This window comes from Protomyctophum parallelum, assembly GCF_964188405.1.
Source record: "Protomyctophum parallelum genome assembly, chromosome: 15".
Taxonomy (NCBI): domain Eukaryota; kingdom Metazoa; phylum Chordata; class Actinopteri; order Myctophiformes; family Myctophidae; genus Protomyctophum; species Protomyctophum parallelum.
Genome location: NC_139710.1, coordinates 41,885,699 through 41,903,173, shown reverse-complemented (window position 1 = coordinate 41,903,173; position 17,475 = coordinate 41,885,699). Strand labels below are relative to the sequence as shown.

General features: G+C 44.5%; 1 protein-coding gene across 1 annotated transcript in view; it reads right to left on the bottom strand.

The window, feature by feature from the left end:
* Nucleotides 1-17,475, bottom strand: part of prkg1l (protein kinase cGMP-dependent 1, like) — a gene marked incomplete at its 3' end in the record, with an annotated part of 25,823 nt that extends 8,348 nt beyond the window's left edge. The window contains exons 1-16 of the mRNA XM_083783503.1: nucleotides 17,448-17,475; nucleotides 16,052-16,243; nucleotides 15,774-15,915; nucleotides 15,356-15,522; nucleotides 13,824-13,937; nucleotides 12,256-12,361; nucleotides 11,396-11,459; nucleotides 10,548-10,625; nucleotides 10,291-10,385; nucleotides 9,861-9,926; nucleotides 9,422-9,518; nucleotides 9,171-9,310; nucleotides 2,341-2,430; nucleotides 2,009-2,150; nucleotides 1,701-1,864; nucleotides 1,467-1,589 (exon numbers count right to left, since the gene is read on the bottom strand). Coding sequence (XP_083639629.1) covers nucleotides 1,467-1,589; nucleotides 1,701-1,864; nucleotides 2,009-2,150; nucleotides 2,341-2,430; nucleotides 9,171-9,310; nucleotides 9,422-9,518; nucleotides 9,861-9,926; nucleotides 10,291-10,385; nucleotides 10,548-10,625; nucleotides 11,396-11,459; nucleotides 12,256-12,361; nucleotides 13,824-13,937; nucleotides 15,356-15,522; nucleotides 15,774-15,915; nucleotides 16,052-16,232 — 1,769 coding nt within the window. The 5' untranslated portion in view covers nucleotides 16,233-16,243; nucleotides 17,448-17,475. The remainder of the gene's footprint in view (nucleotides 1-1,466; nucleotides 1,590-1,700; nucleotides 1,865-2,008; nucleotides 2,151-2,340; nucleotides 2,431-9,170; nucleotides 9,311-9,421; nucleotides 9,519-9,860; nucleotides 9,927-10,290; nucleotides 10,386-10,547; nucleotides 10,626-11,395; nucleotides 11,460-12,255; nucleotides 12,362-13,823; nucleotides 13,938-15,355; nucleotides 15,523-15,773; nucleotides 15,916-16,051; nucleotides 16,244-17,447) is intronic.

The following is a 17,475-nucleotide window of genomic DNA, read 5'->3' as shown; positions in this document are numbered from 1 at the left end:
TTGCTGAAATAGTGAAATTTGTTCAAAATGTACCTGAGGGGCTTTGGAATAGTTAGACATGAGACAAGCACACTTGGAATGGGAAATAGAGGGACATTTTGAATTGGTAGGGTTTTTTTGTTTGTATTATAACTTTGTAATGCTGACATTTGTGTACAACACTCTAGAAAACAAAGTATTGCATTGTGGGTTTGAGCTGACCAGTGTTGTTTTTGTCGACTAAGACTATGACGGAAAATGTTCGTCGACTACCGTTTTACACTTAGGACAACTGAATAAAAACGAAATAAAAACTAAGCCATGATGACTAAAACTAATTATACTCACAATTTCGTCTACAAATGTGTCAAAGTGGGACCAGTGGACAAGAGATCCAATAATTTTACACTTAGTTGCATGCTGAAAATGCACTGTGTACAACATTGGAGCTGACAGGCCCTTATAGATGTCAATCAATCAAGTCACCTTAATTCAAGTGGCACATGCAAAACATTTTTTTCTTTTTTATATAAATATATTTGTAGGACCATGCCATGTGATCTACCTGCACAGCCTTTGTGATTTTGGGCACCCCGGCTGTAAGTAGTCCAGGGTGGAGTAAGTCAGTATCTACAGCAGGGATTCCCAAACTGTGGTGCACCCCCTGTGGTGCGCGAGCGCCTTCTAGGGGGTGCATGAAATGAAAAGGCTTTATTTTAAATGAACATTATGCCAATATATGGCAAGTATGCAGAATAGATGCCATATTCAGGTCCATGCATACAGTATATGTGGATATGCACATATGTGGATATAGGAAATATGTGTGTATAGTTTATGGTGGACTATTTCACTATAGGTCGGGAGGTAACAGGGCCAAAAACGTTTGGGAACCGCTGATCTACAGTATTTTGACAGCTAGATTGAAGAATGTTGTTCAGTGTATTTCTGTATTGCCTTTGCCAACTATTGATGCTTCGAATGGAATGACACAAATAAGGTTGAACTTGAGAAAAGGACATTGGAAATTGATTAAGAACTGGCTCTAGAAATGTGACACTGAGCGAGCTAGAATAATTTGCTGTCAGGCTTTATCAGAGAGAGTAGGTTATTCTATTTTTTAAATTTGATTAAAACCAAAACACCACAGAGTTCTTTAAGCATTCCATTGCACATTCAATGCTTTAGCAGTCACTGATACAGTATGTACAGTATGGTATATAATTTCAGGCTTTTTGTTTGTCTGTTTGTTTTACTCAGTACCTCAGTGAGTAAAATAACCCACAAATAAAAACCCTGAAATGGAGTGGCACCATTGCCGCCCAATAGCAGAATTTCTTCATAGTTTTTATAATAAGGAAGAAAGACAAGCTTTCAAACAAAATTAGGTTATAAATACCGTACCACATATTACATATGATTTTACAACAGATTGACAATTATTCCATGAATTGTTTGATTGGATGTGTTTTTTGTGTAAGCCACACCTGCACAGGTTCTTGATGAGGCTGGAGGCACTTTTGCTGATGGCCTCAGGGAAGTTGACCTGGTCAATGCCATGAATGGTGGCAGTAAATATCCTCATTGGATCAGAGCCGGTAAATGGAAGGCTAGAGAGTTGGGGAAATTTATCATCAGTTCTCATTTCTCAAGAGAGAAATAAAATAATATTACAAAGTACTTAATAATACTGTAATAAAAAAAAAAAACTCAAATCTTACCTTCCAGTCAGCAGTTCAAACATGACGATGCCTAGTGACCAGAGATCTGTAGATATGCTGTGGCCCTTGTTCAGGATGACCTCTGGGGCCATATAGCCTGGTGTACCACAGAACGTCCAAGTTTTCTTACCCACACTGATTTTCTTTGAACATCCAGGTCCCATCTATAAAAGGCAGGAGGGGGCAGTAGAGTTTAAATTAGCATAAACAATTAGAAATCAGTAGATTCCCATTACACAACTAATAATGCAGTAAATTCCCATTTCCCAATGATATAATGCATTTGAAGAGTATTTTTTTTCTTTTACTAATTTAGCGTATCCATGTTGGTCCATAAGCACATTCTCAGGCTTCAGGTCTCTATAGATAATGCCACAATGGTGAAGGAAGATCAGCGCCTCAACAACACAAGCAGTGTAGAACCTCGTGCTGCAGTCATCAAAGGATCCCCTGAGAAAAGACAGCATATTTCTGAATAAAGTAAATGTTTGATGACAAGAGGTATAGGACAGTGTACAATCAACAGTTATTTAGTTAGACTCAAACTCCCAAAGGAAGCCTAAACCAGAGCACACTTGTGGAACAATGACATGGAGATGGAAGTGAATAATTTTTCAAATATCTATGAAACGATGACTACCTTTCTTTCAGCAAACTCCAAAGATCCCCACCAGCACAGACTTCTGTTAACATGTACAGGTGCTTGGTATCTCTAAAGGTTTGGTGCAGCCTGGGGTCAATTAAAGATGAAACAACCTATTCAAGTAAATTCTTAATGCCACAAGTCACCTCTTCAATCAGAATTAAGGTCAAATGATTATCTTGTAATAATTAATCATATTAATAATTATTTTTAACGATGAATTACTATTTTTTGTCTCCACCAGGTCGAAGGCATGGGGAGAGAGTATGTTTTGCACTCTGTCCGTGTGTCCGTGTGTGTCCATGTGTCCGTCTGTTACCAGCTAATCTCCGGCACCATTAACCCGGTCCATGCCAAATTTTGCACACACACTCCCTGGATGCCAACAATGAACCTCTCTCCCAATTTTCTAGAACGGCCTGATATAGCGCCACCAGGAGGCTGACTTTTGAAAAAAACATTTTTGGATATTACTGCTCCAGATTCTGTCCAAAAATCCCGTAAATCGCTACACACTATCTCTATAGTCATGTGTTCAAGATGTATCTGTCCGATATTCCATCCGAATTGGCTTACATTGGCTTTCAAAGTTTGCAGGGTTGGCCCGTTTTGAACAAAATGCCTCAAATCATGAACGCAGCGTGCAATTTACGTGAAATCTTTCACAGACTTTCCTACTTGGCTGAGGAATATATCCCACCCTTTTCACATTGGCCTGTTATAATAACGCCACCAACAGGTGTTCTTTTAAGTTGTGTTCGCGAAATATTTCGCTCTATGGGAGGTTTTCGTTCCAAAACCGAGGTGCAGAACTTCATATTAACTCCTCACAGGACATAAATATGTCCTGTGGGTTTAAGAGCGGTGACGTCAGACGCCCAAAGCCTCAGGGTTATAAGGCCTGTGTCTGCGTCACTGCGCCACTCGTTTTCCTTCTGCCAAGGGGTACGCAAGGACTTTCTAGACAGCTTTGTTTGGGGTGATTTACGTCTCGTAAATCGGGCAAGAGACAGGCCTCGAGCTCCGTGAGACTCTCCGACATATCTGGTTGGTTGAACTTGTTGCTTATTGCAGAATAAAACTTCTAAAAAGCTCTTTTCCTTTACGCTAATTTCTTTTTACGTTCTGGAAACTAGTTTACTTCACAGCTCCTCCCACTCGCACGGAAAGCTAACTAGCTTTTAGCTCTTTGTTTAGTCAACGGGCCGCCTACGCACCGAGGCTTTACTTTTAGCTTCCAGCTAACTCTAGCTAACCCTGTTAGCTTAGAACGGGCCGACACCCGCTCTTTTAGGCTAGTTTTCGCCGGGCAAGCCAACGCCTAGCACCTGAACGCTAGCCTCATTCGACAATAAAATGTTCGTCGAAGACCAGGAATGTACCCGAGGGTCCACCCAGCACCTCTGAGGAACGCCGTCTCCGCCGGAGACACTTGGGGTTGCCTCAGAAGAGATGTGCCGTAGGAGCTTGCGGCAACACGATGTCCGGACAAGACGAGCATATGGTATGTTTCTATTGTCTCGGGCTCGCTCACGCTCGTAATGCTATCACCGGGGAAGGCCCCGTCTGTATCCCCTGCGACAACATGGTGGACCTGAGCATCAAGAAGTCCCGTCTCCACCGAGTGAGACAGTACTTTGAGAGGTTTGAGTACGACAAGCCCGCCTTGGACCCGCCACCCTCGGCGCAGTTCTACGGAGGGCCTCCACGCGCTACACCGAGGGCTAGAGTCGACTGGCCGCCGCTAGCACGTAGCACCCACCTGTCCCGGCTCCGCGCACTCGCGCTCCAGCTACAGCTACCGTCACCTCCTCCCAGGCCTCAGCAGTCAGGGCTGCCAACACCCGTGACTACGAGGCTTGTGGAGCGAGGCCCAAAACGACGACCCAGCCCCGCCAGCAAGCTAGGCGGGATAAACTCCCTCCAACAGGGCGGCCACCGCCCAAGGAGGATTTTCCCCCCGCTTCGGTGGCCAGGCCGCGCCAGCAGCTCGTCAGGGCCACTGTGGAACCCCCTCCTAAGCGCGCACCACCCGCTGTTGCGTCTAGCAGGGTAGCTGACCGCCTGGAACCGTCCCCACGGCACTACGAGGAGGAAGAGGAGGGAGAACTCCCTTCCTACCAGGTGCCCTAGCGGACTACGAGTTCTACAACAACGACGAGGATGACGACGACATGCCCCGCTGCCCCGCCGCATCGCGCTGTGTCGTCGGACCTAAACAGCACCAGCCCGACGGCCGCGCTACGCGAGCCCCAGGCTTTGCGGCCTTCCCGCTTCCTCCAGCGGGATCTCGGGATGTCAGACGCAGTCCTAGGCCTCCACCGACAACTACCACTACTACTACTTCACGCAGCGGCCAAAGGCACGAGTCTCACTCTACGTGGTTCCCCAGCGACCCTCGACTACCGACTGCTTCCCTCAACATTACAGGTATGTACATTGTGAAGCTAGGTCTGTTTAGCTGTTAGCTAACCTTTTCAAGGTCGGGAGTAGCAACCTCGTCGTATGGCCGATGCCACCCATGCTTAGCATTCTAGATAGGCTGCTTTCAAGGTGGACGACGGACAACAAGCTCCTCCAGAGGACGCCCCGGGACCGACGGCCGCCGCTCTCCTCCGCCCTACAGGACCTCCTACAATTCAGGGTTCAGCGCAGAGAGTAGTGACCTCACTCTCGAACCGCAACCCAAACGTTTCAGAGGGGATGTACATGCAGACGTTGCCTCTGTACAAACCCCTCAAAAAAGTGTTGTAATGTGCAAATAAATGTGTCTGTTTTACTTTCATAAAGAAACAAAAAACAAAAAACACAAAAACACAACCATGAAACAAACTCTGAAGGGCATAGGCCCATATGTGGGAGGCATAACCCGCTCTGTGACGGAGCCGTCACGCCAATTTTTTTTCCTCACACTCTAACGGAGTGGAACAGAAAAAAGTGGCCATGCCTCTACGCGCCCAGGCTGCTAGAGAGCACCAGAGCCTCACGGACAGAATCTCCCCCGAGAACAGGGGGTCCTCTGTCACGTCACCTAGCTCAGTGGCAGATGCACGGGGTTTCCCCGTGGGTCATGCGCACTATAGCAACAGGATACAGGCTCCAATTTGCCTCGAAACCGCCCACCTTCAAGAAGATTATTTTCTCGAGAGCGAGCGGAGAGGCGGTGCACATTCTGCAGGAGGAAATCCTTTCCCTCCTACAGAAAGGCGCCATTTCAGAGGTCTCTGCCAACCAGTCTCTCAACGGGTTTTATTCCCGCTATTTCCTGGTGAAAAAGAAGGGGGGCGGGCTTCGCCCCATTCTAGATCTCAGAGCCCTGAATCGCTTTTTGAAGACATTCCGCTTCAAAATGCTGACGCCGCCAGTCCTACTGCGCTCACTCCGCAAAGGGGACTGGTTCACGTCAATAGACCTACAGGACGCTTATTTTCACATTCCAATTTACCCCCCGCACAGAAAACTTCTGCGCTTCGGGTTCGAAGGGAGAGTATACGAATACAACGTCCTCCCCTTCGGAATGTCCTTGAGTCCGAGAGTCTTTGTGAAGTGTACAGCCGCGGCTATAGCTCCACTACGACAACAGGGCATTCGTCTAGCAACATATATAGACGACTGGATCCTGTCAGCAGACTCGCCACAGGAGGTGCTGTTGCACACACACCAAGTGCTCAGCCACCTCCACTCTCGGGTTTCGAATCAACCAGGAGAAGAGCATGTTAACTCCGACACAGTCTTAGACTTCATCGGTATAACACTAGACTCGATCTCTTTCATAGCTCGCCCAAGCCAAGAGAGAATAGAGGCGATAATACATTCCGCGGCATCATTCAAGAGGGATCGTTCGATTCCTTTTCACGCATGCTTCCGGATGGCGGGGCTTATGGCCTCAGTGGTTCACATAATCCGCCTAGCCAGGCTGAATATGAGACCTTTTCAACGGTGGATGAATGCTTTACGCATACCTATGCACTGTCGCCACCAGAGGGTAACAGTGACGTCACAATGCGTGCTGGCCCTGAAATGGTGGGAAGACAGACGGGCTCTCTCAGAGGGCGTCCCTATGGGCAGGCCTCTGACCAGGAAAGTCGTCACCACAGACGCCAGCATGACTGGCTGGGGAGCCACACTGGAGGGCACTACAACCAGAGGGATGTGGACAGAACAACTACGGTCCTGCCACATCAACTATCTGGAGCTGATGGCGGTATTCCTCGCGCTGAGGGATTTCGAACCGTGCATCCGAGGTTGTCACGTCCTGGTCAGGACGGACAACACAACTATGTGCTACATCAACAAGCAAGGGGGACTCAGGTCCCCTCGCTTACACCAGCTGGCTCAGAGACTCACGATGTGGTGCGACGCTCGTCTACTATCCATCACAGCGTGTCACATCCCTGGTGTTCTAAACACAAGGGCGGACCTGCTGTCCAGGGGACCCCTCCGCTACGCAGACTGGTCGTTACATCCCCAGGTAGAGAACCAGATCTGGGACAGGTTCAGGACACCCGAGGTGTACCTGCCTCAGAGCAGGACACGAAGTGTCCTCTCTTCTTCGCCATGGAAGGACCATCGACATTGGGGCTAGACGCTCTAGCACACCAATGGCCCAGGTCCCTCCTCTACGCCTTTCCCCCACTGAGTCTCATTATTCCCACTCTGGACAGAGTGAGGACTCGGGGTCTGACGGTACTACTAGTAGCACCAGCCTGGGGCGTCTGGAGGGCGGAGATAGCTCCCCTCCTCTACAGCCAACCATGGCAGCTCCCTCTACGAGCGGATCTTCTCACGCAAGCGGGACGAGAGATCTTCCACCCTTGCCCCAAGGACCTAGACCTATGGGTCTGGCCCGTGAGAGGCTAATGCTGACTGAGGCCGGTCTCCCTCCGAATGTTGTCGCAACGATTCAGAAGGCCAGAGCCCAGTCAACAATGACCCGCTACGAAACAGCCTGGGGCGTGTTCGAGCAGTGGTGCTCAGAACGGCCTAACCAGGTTATCCCATTCCAAGCTTCAGTAGTTGACGTCCTGACATTCCTGCAGGAGTTCCTAGACAGAGGTCTAGGCCTCTCCTCAGTGAAAACCCACTTAGCAGCCATCTCGGCCTGCCATGTGGGCGTTAACGACCAGACGGTATGGAGACATCCGCTGGTAAAACAGTTTGTGAAGGGCGTACGCAGGGTACACAGGGTCAACAGACCCCTGGTCCCCTCTTGGGATCTGTCTCTAGTCCTCAGGGCTCTAACCAATGAGCCCTTCGAGCCACTGCAGACGGCTGACCTAAAATGTCTTACTCTAAAGACAGCCCTCCTAGTCGCCCTGACGACCGCTAAGAGGGTCAGCGATCTACACGCACTTTCGACCACTCCAGAGTGCATGAGATTCGACGACAGGTCAACCAAGTTCACCATTAAAGCAAACCCAGCCTTCTTACCAAAGAACGCTTTCTCAGTTTGTGTACCGGTGGATCTACAGGCTTTCCACCCTCCTCCCTTCGCTACTGAAGAGGACAGGAGGCGGAACTGCCTTTGTCCATGCAGTAAGAGCACTCCGCACTTACATGGACAGAACAGGCCCCTCAAGGATAGGTCATCAACTGTTCATATCCTGGGGTGACAGAACCAGGGGAAAGCCTGTCACAAAGGTTACTATCTCAAACTGGATAGTGCAGGCCATTCACCTGGCCTACACCACTCAGGGAGTGGAGCCCCCGCTAACGCTAAAGGCTCATTCCACAAGAGGCATGGCAGCATCCTGGGCACTCCACAAGGGTGTCTCAATCCAGGATGTCTGCACAGCGGCAAGCTGGTCCTCCTCCTCGACCTTCGCCACATACTATAACCTAGATGTGGCAGTGCCCTCTTTAGCGCACGCGGTCTTGGGAGCTGCCGCACCATAAATGGACTCTGATCAAGTCCATCCCACAAGAGCTCTAGAGGAAATGAGGCAACGCCCCTCCTCCCTCTATAAAAACCCAGGCTGCCTGGGGCAGTCTCCGCCCTACCCCAGTTAGCCGCTCGGGGAAGACACTGACAGTCTAAGACTGTCACCTTTCCACCCTGTGGGACCGGGCTACAAACCTAAGGTTTATCCCCAGCCCTTATTTATCCTCAAGTCCTAGGACTCACTGGCTAGTTCAGGATACGGGAGTTCATAATGTCCCATAGAGCGAAATATTTCGCGAACACAACTTAAAAGAACATGAAGGTTACTTTAGTAACCATGGTTCTTTAAGTAAGTGAGCGAAATATTTCGCTGAACACCCTTCTGTCTTGCTCTTGGCAGAAGGAAAAAGTGTTCGAGTGGCGCGGTGACGCAGACACAGGCCTTATAACCCTGAGGCTTTGGGCGTCTGACGTCACCGCTCTTAAACCCACAGGACATATTTATGTCCTGTGAAGAGTTCATTAATATGAAGTTCTGCACCTCGGTTTTGGAACGAAAACCTCCCATAAAGCGAAATATTTCGCTCACTTACTTAAAGAACCATGGTTACTAAAGTAACCTTCATGTTTTTTTGCAAAACACATTTTTGGAACAAAATGCCTCAAATCATTTGCCATCCAAGGTGTAAGAAGAAATGGCACCCTTTTTACATTGGCCTATTACAGCTCCACCGGGAGGTCACAACCTGACCTGTCCTGGTGGAGACCTGTGCCCCGAGGGGCACTTTATCTAGTTTGTATGGTATCTTCCATGCAAAAAATATAGAGCTGAAATGTCTTCACAATATTGAGAATAGTGAACACAATATTAAATTCAATGGTATTAGAAATGCTAAACAATATAAAATAAAGAAGCAGAGGAAGAGGTTTCTTGTTTGGTACAAACCTGACTATGAATGGACTGTATGCCTCCATAAAGATGTCTCTCGCTCTCAGAATGTGCTCTTGTTGACGACCGTTAACAATGAGTCTCTTGCTAAGCACCCTCATAGCAAAAGAACACTTGACATTGGTCTTCAGTTGCACCTGGAGATAGCAATCAATAGATTGCATTATAGAAACATATAATCCTGCAAAGAGTGCACCACAGGGAATTTAGGTGGTCTGTAAATTACACTCTACAAGGGCAGAACTTACAAGATCTATGTGACCAAGCTCATCTTCTCCAAGATTAGAAATAATCTGGAAATCACTCAGGTTCATGTTTGACAGGAGAGTAGCATTCTCATTGGACCTACAAATAGACAAAGTGAAGTCAGATTTTTTCTTTGGCAACATAAACATTATGTTCAACTGATTTCCGTAAACTCATACCGAGATTCAATTAATTTCTGCAAATGCAGCAATGCTCTATACTTATTGCAGTGTTGCATATCGTTGTTCCCATCCGCCAAAACACCAATGATGTTTTTGAAAGCCCTGCAAAATGTTAACATACCTTCACTTCAGAATATGCTTCAGGTCTCTGAGTATACTAATACATTCATAATAACACTTAAAATGTAACCAACATAAATAAATCTGCATTTTTTCCCCCCTATGCTGGCAGTTTTTCCACTTCTATTCATTGACTTACTCTCCGTTTATGACCAAGCAGGTGACATCGCCAGCAGCAATCACATTCACAGTCCGCACATCATGTCTGTACATAGAGAGAAAACGATAAACTTGCAAATCTAGGAACATAACATGCTATTATAGGTTACTAATATCTCCCTTTGTTTTAAATGGATTAAAACTATCTGCCGAAAATTATGAACCAAACCCCTTTCGAATTGTGCCCGCTTTTATTTCAATTGTGGAGAAAATTATGAAGAAGGTGGTATACAAAATACTATCATGCAATGACCGGATATGAAATTGCAATCAGTACAAAAGAAGCACATTTTTATATTTATAGTGTGTTTGGGTTATGCTAAGAGGTCAGTTGTTTTCAGTTCCAGTTAACAACCATGCTTGACCTTTTCTACCCAAATCTCTTTCAAGATCAAATATTTCATCCTTACCCCCACAAGGCTTTTTCTCCAAACCACTGGCCCTCTGAGAGCCTACAAAGGATGACAGGCTCTTCAAAGCCCTGCTTCTTCTCTGTCACTTTCACCTAAGGAAGAGGATGAATGACAGAGTTCTACTTTATAGCACTGAAATCACTTATCACCAGTTAGATGTTGAATTCCTATTTTGTTCTCCACTTTCTGAAGCCTTTTTCTGAAAGATCCATTCATTCTGAGCTTCAGGCATATAAAATCCTACAGTACAGTACCTGACCTTCACAGATGATGTAAAAGGTGTCCCCTGTTTCCCCTTGACGAATTATGTAATCACCTTCAGTATAGTAAGTCTGTGAAACAGATGGATGATATTGATGTTGTTTTTTTTTATACAAAACAAACTTAGGGTCATGTGATCCGTGTCATAGGGAAGGTGTACTCTTTGGCCTGCAGACACACGTAAACACAGGACTTTATTATTTCCATGCAACAACTCTATGGTTGGTATATTAAAACAGTTCTACTGCATAACCTGTTTTACATGCTATTTAATCCATGTTTTGCTGCTGCTTAATACGCTAAACCCGCTATTGTGTTTTAATTCGCAGTTTTTTAATAATTAAAAAGAAATAGCGGATTTGTCTCGGACGAGGCCGTCGCGTTATGATGACGAAACCGGACATCGACCCGTGCTCTGGGCTGCAAGGGCTTCTGGGAAAATTAGTTCAATGTAAGTGAATGGTTGAAAGAAACCAAAGTTGTACTTTAAGTCAAATACTTGATGTAACACACATTCATGACATATTGAACATCAAATTCAGTAGGTAGGTCCCGATCAAATCACTCGAAACATGTTATACAACTAAGATTGGAGTTTATGTAATGTGATTCTATTTGGTGAATGTGACCTGGTTACAGGATGTGGTAACCATGCACAAATTATTAATACAGTAACCAGGCAGTGTGCTGCGGGTTCGACTCCCGAGCCCGACACGGCCTTTACTGCATGTCATCCCCCCATCTCTCTCCCGTTTCCTGTCAGCCTAATGTCTGTCCCTTCAAAAACCAATAAAAGGCGTAAGCCGCAAAAAAATATCTTAAAAAAAGAAAGAATTTGTACCTCTTCCATAACATCAGACATGCTCATGATGACATCGTCTGGCAATGCCTGAAGGAAGGGAACGCTGTGATACAAGGAAGAAAGCAAGTTTTTGAAAAGTGTTTTTCTCCAGAAACTATTTACTTTATTATTACTTGCGTGAGCAGAGCATGCGCAAGTAGGCTACTGTTTTCGGCTGCGTATGTCGTTGACACCCTCGGCCAATTAGGGCGCTGCGTGCGTACGTCGGTGACACCCTCGGCCAGTCAAGGATTGTGAATTTTTGGTGGTCCCCTCAGCCAATCAGAGATTGTGAATTGGTTTTGACTGGACAATAGAATTGTTATACTTCTTTGCAACAAAACGTAATTTGTGGAAAGTTAATTATGTTTAAGTTTTTGTAAGTTTTTTTAAACAGTTGTTATAGGAAAGTAATTTTGTTTTCGATTGGTTTAAGTTTCATTTTAAATGTTTGTTTATGGGTTTCATCTTTATTTGTTATATTTTATAGGGGGAGGGACAGTAAGTTGACAAGAGTCAGAGATAAGTTGCGCGTTCTGCTCACACACAAGTAGGCCATTCATGGCCAACTTGTGTGCAAAGAGCAAGTTGGCAGCTCGACAGAGTGCATTTCTATAGTTTTCTTTATTTTTCCACAGCACTCAGATGGATGAGCATGTTCATACAGCTGTAAAACATACTGTACTGTATCACTGTATCAAATGTACCAACACAACAGACTCAGAGGGTTCAACAATCTGGAGACAGCGGTAAACTGACTGACCAACAATGTGATACCTCAATTGTCAATGCTTGAATACAAATCAGCCTTGTCGCTCGGCTCTAGCTTGGCAAATCGAATGCATGTCTCCAGTGCTCACCTGCTAAGGAGCTTCATGGAAAGAGATAGGTTGCTGAGATATGTCTGCATAAGTACAGTCTGGAAGGTCCTGCGTTCAATAACCCACAGTTTACAGTCTGTTAGTGCTGCAGAGAAAAATAAGAGTAGAGGAAATATAATCATGCACAAAGGCTGCAAAAAATATTGACATTCAAGCTCAGACAGAAATCCTTGAAAGCATTCAACATGATGAATGTATTTTGTGGGGGCGTAGAGCACAGTGGTTCCAATGTTGAAACACAACAAAATTCTAGACTGTATTTCGTTGTCATTTCCCTGGTGATAATTCCGTGGATGATAGTGGACACTGTAGGTTAAGTTGAAAGTCGGGTATAGAGGTTAAGACTGCATCTGGAATGCTCATAATATAAAATAATAAACTCAATATTGTCCCTCATGCTAGAGCTAATTTGCTTTTTAATTTCAATCTAATCTAATTTAACAATCTGTCACATCCTTATTTTCCAATAATTAATCTCAAAAGAGAGTGTCATGAATTCATATACCCAGATTCATGGGGCTTCCTGCAAATGAAATAGTCTGTTCTCTGGTCTAGTTAGATTTGGAACACATACATGTCAATGTTTTATTTGTTTTGTCAAATGCTTCTTTCTGTCGTTCGTTCAGTCGTTCAATAAGGACAGCATGATAGAATTCACAACAGATGCCTTTTATTTTCATTTGAACATGGTGCAAAATCTTGTTATAAACCTACAGTAGAAGTCAGCCCTGTTTTCACCTGAACCTTTATTGCTTTCTCTTTGATTCAGACCTTATTGATGCTCTCTGATAGTAACAAATGAAAAAAAGTAATTTCAGGTCACAGAGGAGATAAGGCAACATCGCGCATGAACACAAACCAGGGAAAGAGAAGCCACTGAGAGAAAACAGAAAAGGAACAAAAGCAAAAAGGGGTCATTGATGTGACTTGAAAACTGCAATGGAAGGAGAGCATCCTGTGCATGCGTCTCTCTCTCTCTGTGTGTGTGTGTGTGTGTGTGTGTGTGTGTGTGTGTGTGTGTGTGTGTGTGTGTGTGTGTGTGTGTGTGTGTGTGTGTGTGTGTGTGTCAGTACAGATTTTTCAATCTGTACTGATCCGGTCCATTTCCACAGCCTATTTATTTGCTAAATTGGGTCAGATGTGAGTAGCAGTGGCTGGGAGACATGCGTTCCCAGAGGACTCTGAGATCAGATGCTGGAGGGATACAATAGCACAATTTCTATTTTCTAAGGAACTATGTCTTTCTCTTGACATTTGTTGGATAAGTCATGGTCTAACCATGAGTGAAGACTTTAGTCTCTGGATCTCAGTGAGACATGTTTGAATCTGTGATGTCTAAGATAAGATCTGAACAAGTATTTTGATTTGAAATTCAGCTGATGTCTTAAATCTGAGACTGCAGTTCTACTACCATGATAATCTCATGAACAAGAATTATTTATATCATATGAATGCCAACTCAATCTGACCAGAATAAACCACATATTACAAGGTGATAAATATATGTATTTCCACTGAATGAGCATGCACTTATATAATCAAGATACCTGATACATTGCACAGAGAGGTGGCGTTATACAAGAGTGCCAGCTCTCCAAACATGTTTCCCGGTTCGATTGTGACTGGCTTCTGGCCGTCTTTCGTCATTTCCAACTTCCCATCTGCAAAGAACACAAATAATCAGTCAAGCACATGTCAAAAAAATGTGACATGTAGATTCAATTAGACCATGTATGTATTGTGTATGCTTGCAGTTCTGCTTATTGCGACTGTAGGTCGCATTTACTATGAAAACCTGAATTTCTGTGTGTCACGTCACACCTCTGTATATGGTCACGCCTCGTGACATCATGCCTCCATCTCCAATTATGGAGCTGACCTGTTGTTGATCCTGTCCATATGTTGATCCTACCCCACCCGTCTTCGATGTCTCACTTTTGACTGATAACTGTCCACCCCTAAGTGAAAACTAGAGATCTCAACAGGCCCGAAACCTGGGCCCTCATCAAACCCTGTACACTCAAGACACTGCCCCTGCTGCCACCCTTAGATCTCCAAATATGCCTGGAGTTGACCTGTTCTGACATTCCATATGTTGATCTGACCTCATGAAACCCTGTACACTCAAGATACGGCCAGACCTAATCAAACCCTGTATACTCAAGACACTGCCCCCGCTGCCACTTTTAGATCTCCATATATGGAGCTGACCTGTTCTGACATTCCTTATGTTGATCTGACCTCATCAAACCCTGTGCACTCAAGACACGCTCCATATATGGCCACTTGGCCAGACCTCATCAAACCCTGTACATTCAAGACACTGCCCTTGCTGCCACCCTTAGATCTCCATATATGGAGCTGACATTTCTTATGTTGATCTGACCTCATCAAACCCTGTACACTCAAGACACGCTCCATATATATATACCAGTACAAAATACATTCCATATGTTGATCTGACCAAAGCGCCAGTGCTCGCCCAGCAGTCTGCCGCCACCCAAGCGGATGCGAGGGCGAGAGGTCGCTTCTCGCCCTCAGGGTGTATACTGTACATGATTCTGTCAGACTCCTTGTGCTTTGCTTGTGTGACCAGACCACACATGTTGAGAGATACTGTTAAATGTATTCACTTTTGAGAACCTTCACCCAGATACAGTAGCAAGGAAGCAGCTGAAAAGATACGCTTGGGTCTGAAAAAGTGTTAATGGAGTCTATACACCAGTGTCTCTCAACCTTTTTTGTCCCGGGGCATAAAAATCTCGGGGCACACCTAGATATATGGTGTGTGTATATACTGTATATATACCGGTGTATGTATGTATATATATATATATATATATATATATATATGAACCCAATATACTTTTTGTTGCAGCCAACAGTTATGATAGTGTATAGTATACACTATCATAACTGTTGGCTGCAAATCAAAGTAATCACATATGCAATATAACAAAATTATCACTGTGCTGTTCCAATGTCATAATCTTCTACTGTTCTATGAATTGTCTAATGAATTTATCTCAGGCTTTATTGAAATGTCTCTAGTATAAAGTATAGGAAATTATTTATTTACCATCTAAGACGTATGCATGAGCTCCAATGGATCCTTCTTGAATAACACAACAACCTTGGCTGACGGTGGTGGAATGAATACAGTCCACCAGAGCTCTGGTTTGCCCACCAGTAAGGTTCTTCAAGAAGACACTCTTTAGAAATGATGCCTGAATCAGCTTCTGTGACCTGGGAGTGGAACGGTTATGATCATTGTTTTAATTGTCGTGCATTAAGGCCTTCACAGAAGTGCTCTGTGAAGGCCTTATGTGCCACAAGGCTCAAAGTGGATAACGGGTAACAAATAATCCAAGGTTTTGAGTGAAGTTGCATACTGTAGATGTATAGTTTGTAGAATTATTTGTTGGATCTTGGGTTACCATAAGCCTTGAGAACTTGAATGCATTTTTCAGGCAGAGCAATAGTATATGCTTTCTTACGCTGGACTTTTGTCACAGCCTGTGTGTGACTGTGAAATGGCTGCGAGCCTTGCGAGGATCTTATGGTCCACAGTAAAGGGTTCTGAAATGATGGTCTTCCTTTTCTCTCTCTCTTCCCTCTCTTCCCCCTGGGCAGAGCACCCTGTCAAGAATAGGCCTTTAGTTTTATTTCGGCCTATAGAACTTAACTCATTGCTAAAATCGTACGGGACAACAGTACCTATCCAACATTTTCTTGTATATGGATCCAGACCAGTCCATATAGTCACTGTCAGTACCTGGGGTGGGTGCTGGGAGTGCAATGGTGGTCCTGTGACGATCCAGTTCTCCCTGGAGTCTTTGGATGAGTTCATCCTTAGTATCCAACTCCAGTTCTAATTCATCTATGAGAGTGTCCCGCTGGCGAAGCTCTTCAACTTTCAACTGCAGAGCAAACTGTAGGTCTCGAAGTGTGCCCATTACATCTAGATCTAGGCCAAGAGTGACAAAAGTTTATGAGCAACACACACACACACACACACACACACACACACACACACACACACACACACACACACACACACACACACACACACACACACACACACACACACACACACACACAACCACACACAACCAATCAGAAAAGTGGTTCACACTTAGTTTTGCCAAAATGTTTCATTATAAAATATGAAAAATGGAACAGATCTGTGTTGAGCACGGGACTATAGAGATAGTGTATACCAATTTGCGTGATGTAGGCCCTATGGATCTGTGCGAGGAAAAAAGTGTTTTGCAAAGATCGGCCTGATGGTGGCGCTATAACAGCAGATGCGAAAGATGTAGGGCAAAGGTTTTTCCTTGGCCCCTAGGGAGTGCGCATACAACGTTGTACACAGAGCGGTGCAGTTATAGGTAAAAACAGGAATTGGCCTGTTATAGCGCGCCACCATAAAGTGTATATCCTACTTTGTTGTTTGTCATACCTTACTTTGTCTATAGGCCTACTATTTGTTTATTATTTTATGTGAGAATAACCATATGTATAACAGTATAAGCCCTTCATGGGTTTCTTTTCTCACCTGCACTTTTTAACTTTTTGTAGACTACTGTTTTTATTGTGTAAATAAAAAAATATATAAAATAAAAAAGCTTAGGCTATAGGATAGGCCAACGCAACGCACTGATCGGTATCCGAATCTTTTATATTGGCTATCACAGTTGCTTATAGATATTCTAAAATGATAGCACGTTACCGTTACGCATGTACTACAATACGGTATTGTAGTCTACTATGATAGTAGCTTAGAAGTATAGACTACAATACCTATTGTAGCCATAGAGTTATACTAAGATTTTAGCCTATATACCATGTCCTCTTGTCTACCTTATACAGTAGGCTAGTTATAGCCTATAGTAAGCCTACCTATCATTCCCACGCGGCACGCGCATACGCCTACGCTGCATGCCCACATAAACCTATATTATTTTCCAAACAAATTACGTAATGTGATAATTATTAGCCTATTATAAGATTATTGTTATTAGGTTAGTATATGTAACGTATATTACAATTATTGTTGTTATTATTAGGCTATATGTTTTTTAAACAAATAACATTCGGTTTTGTCTGCACATAACGTGCGCTAAACTCACATAAAACAGCGTGAAATGTTCTGGGAAAGGATCACTTACCGAACAAACCGCAAGAGATAAGCGTGAC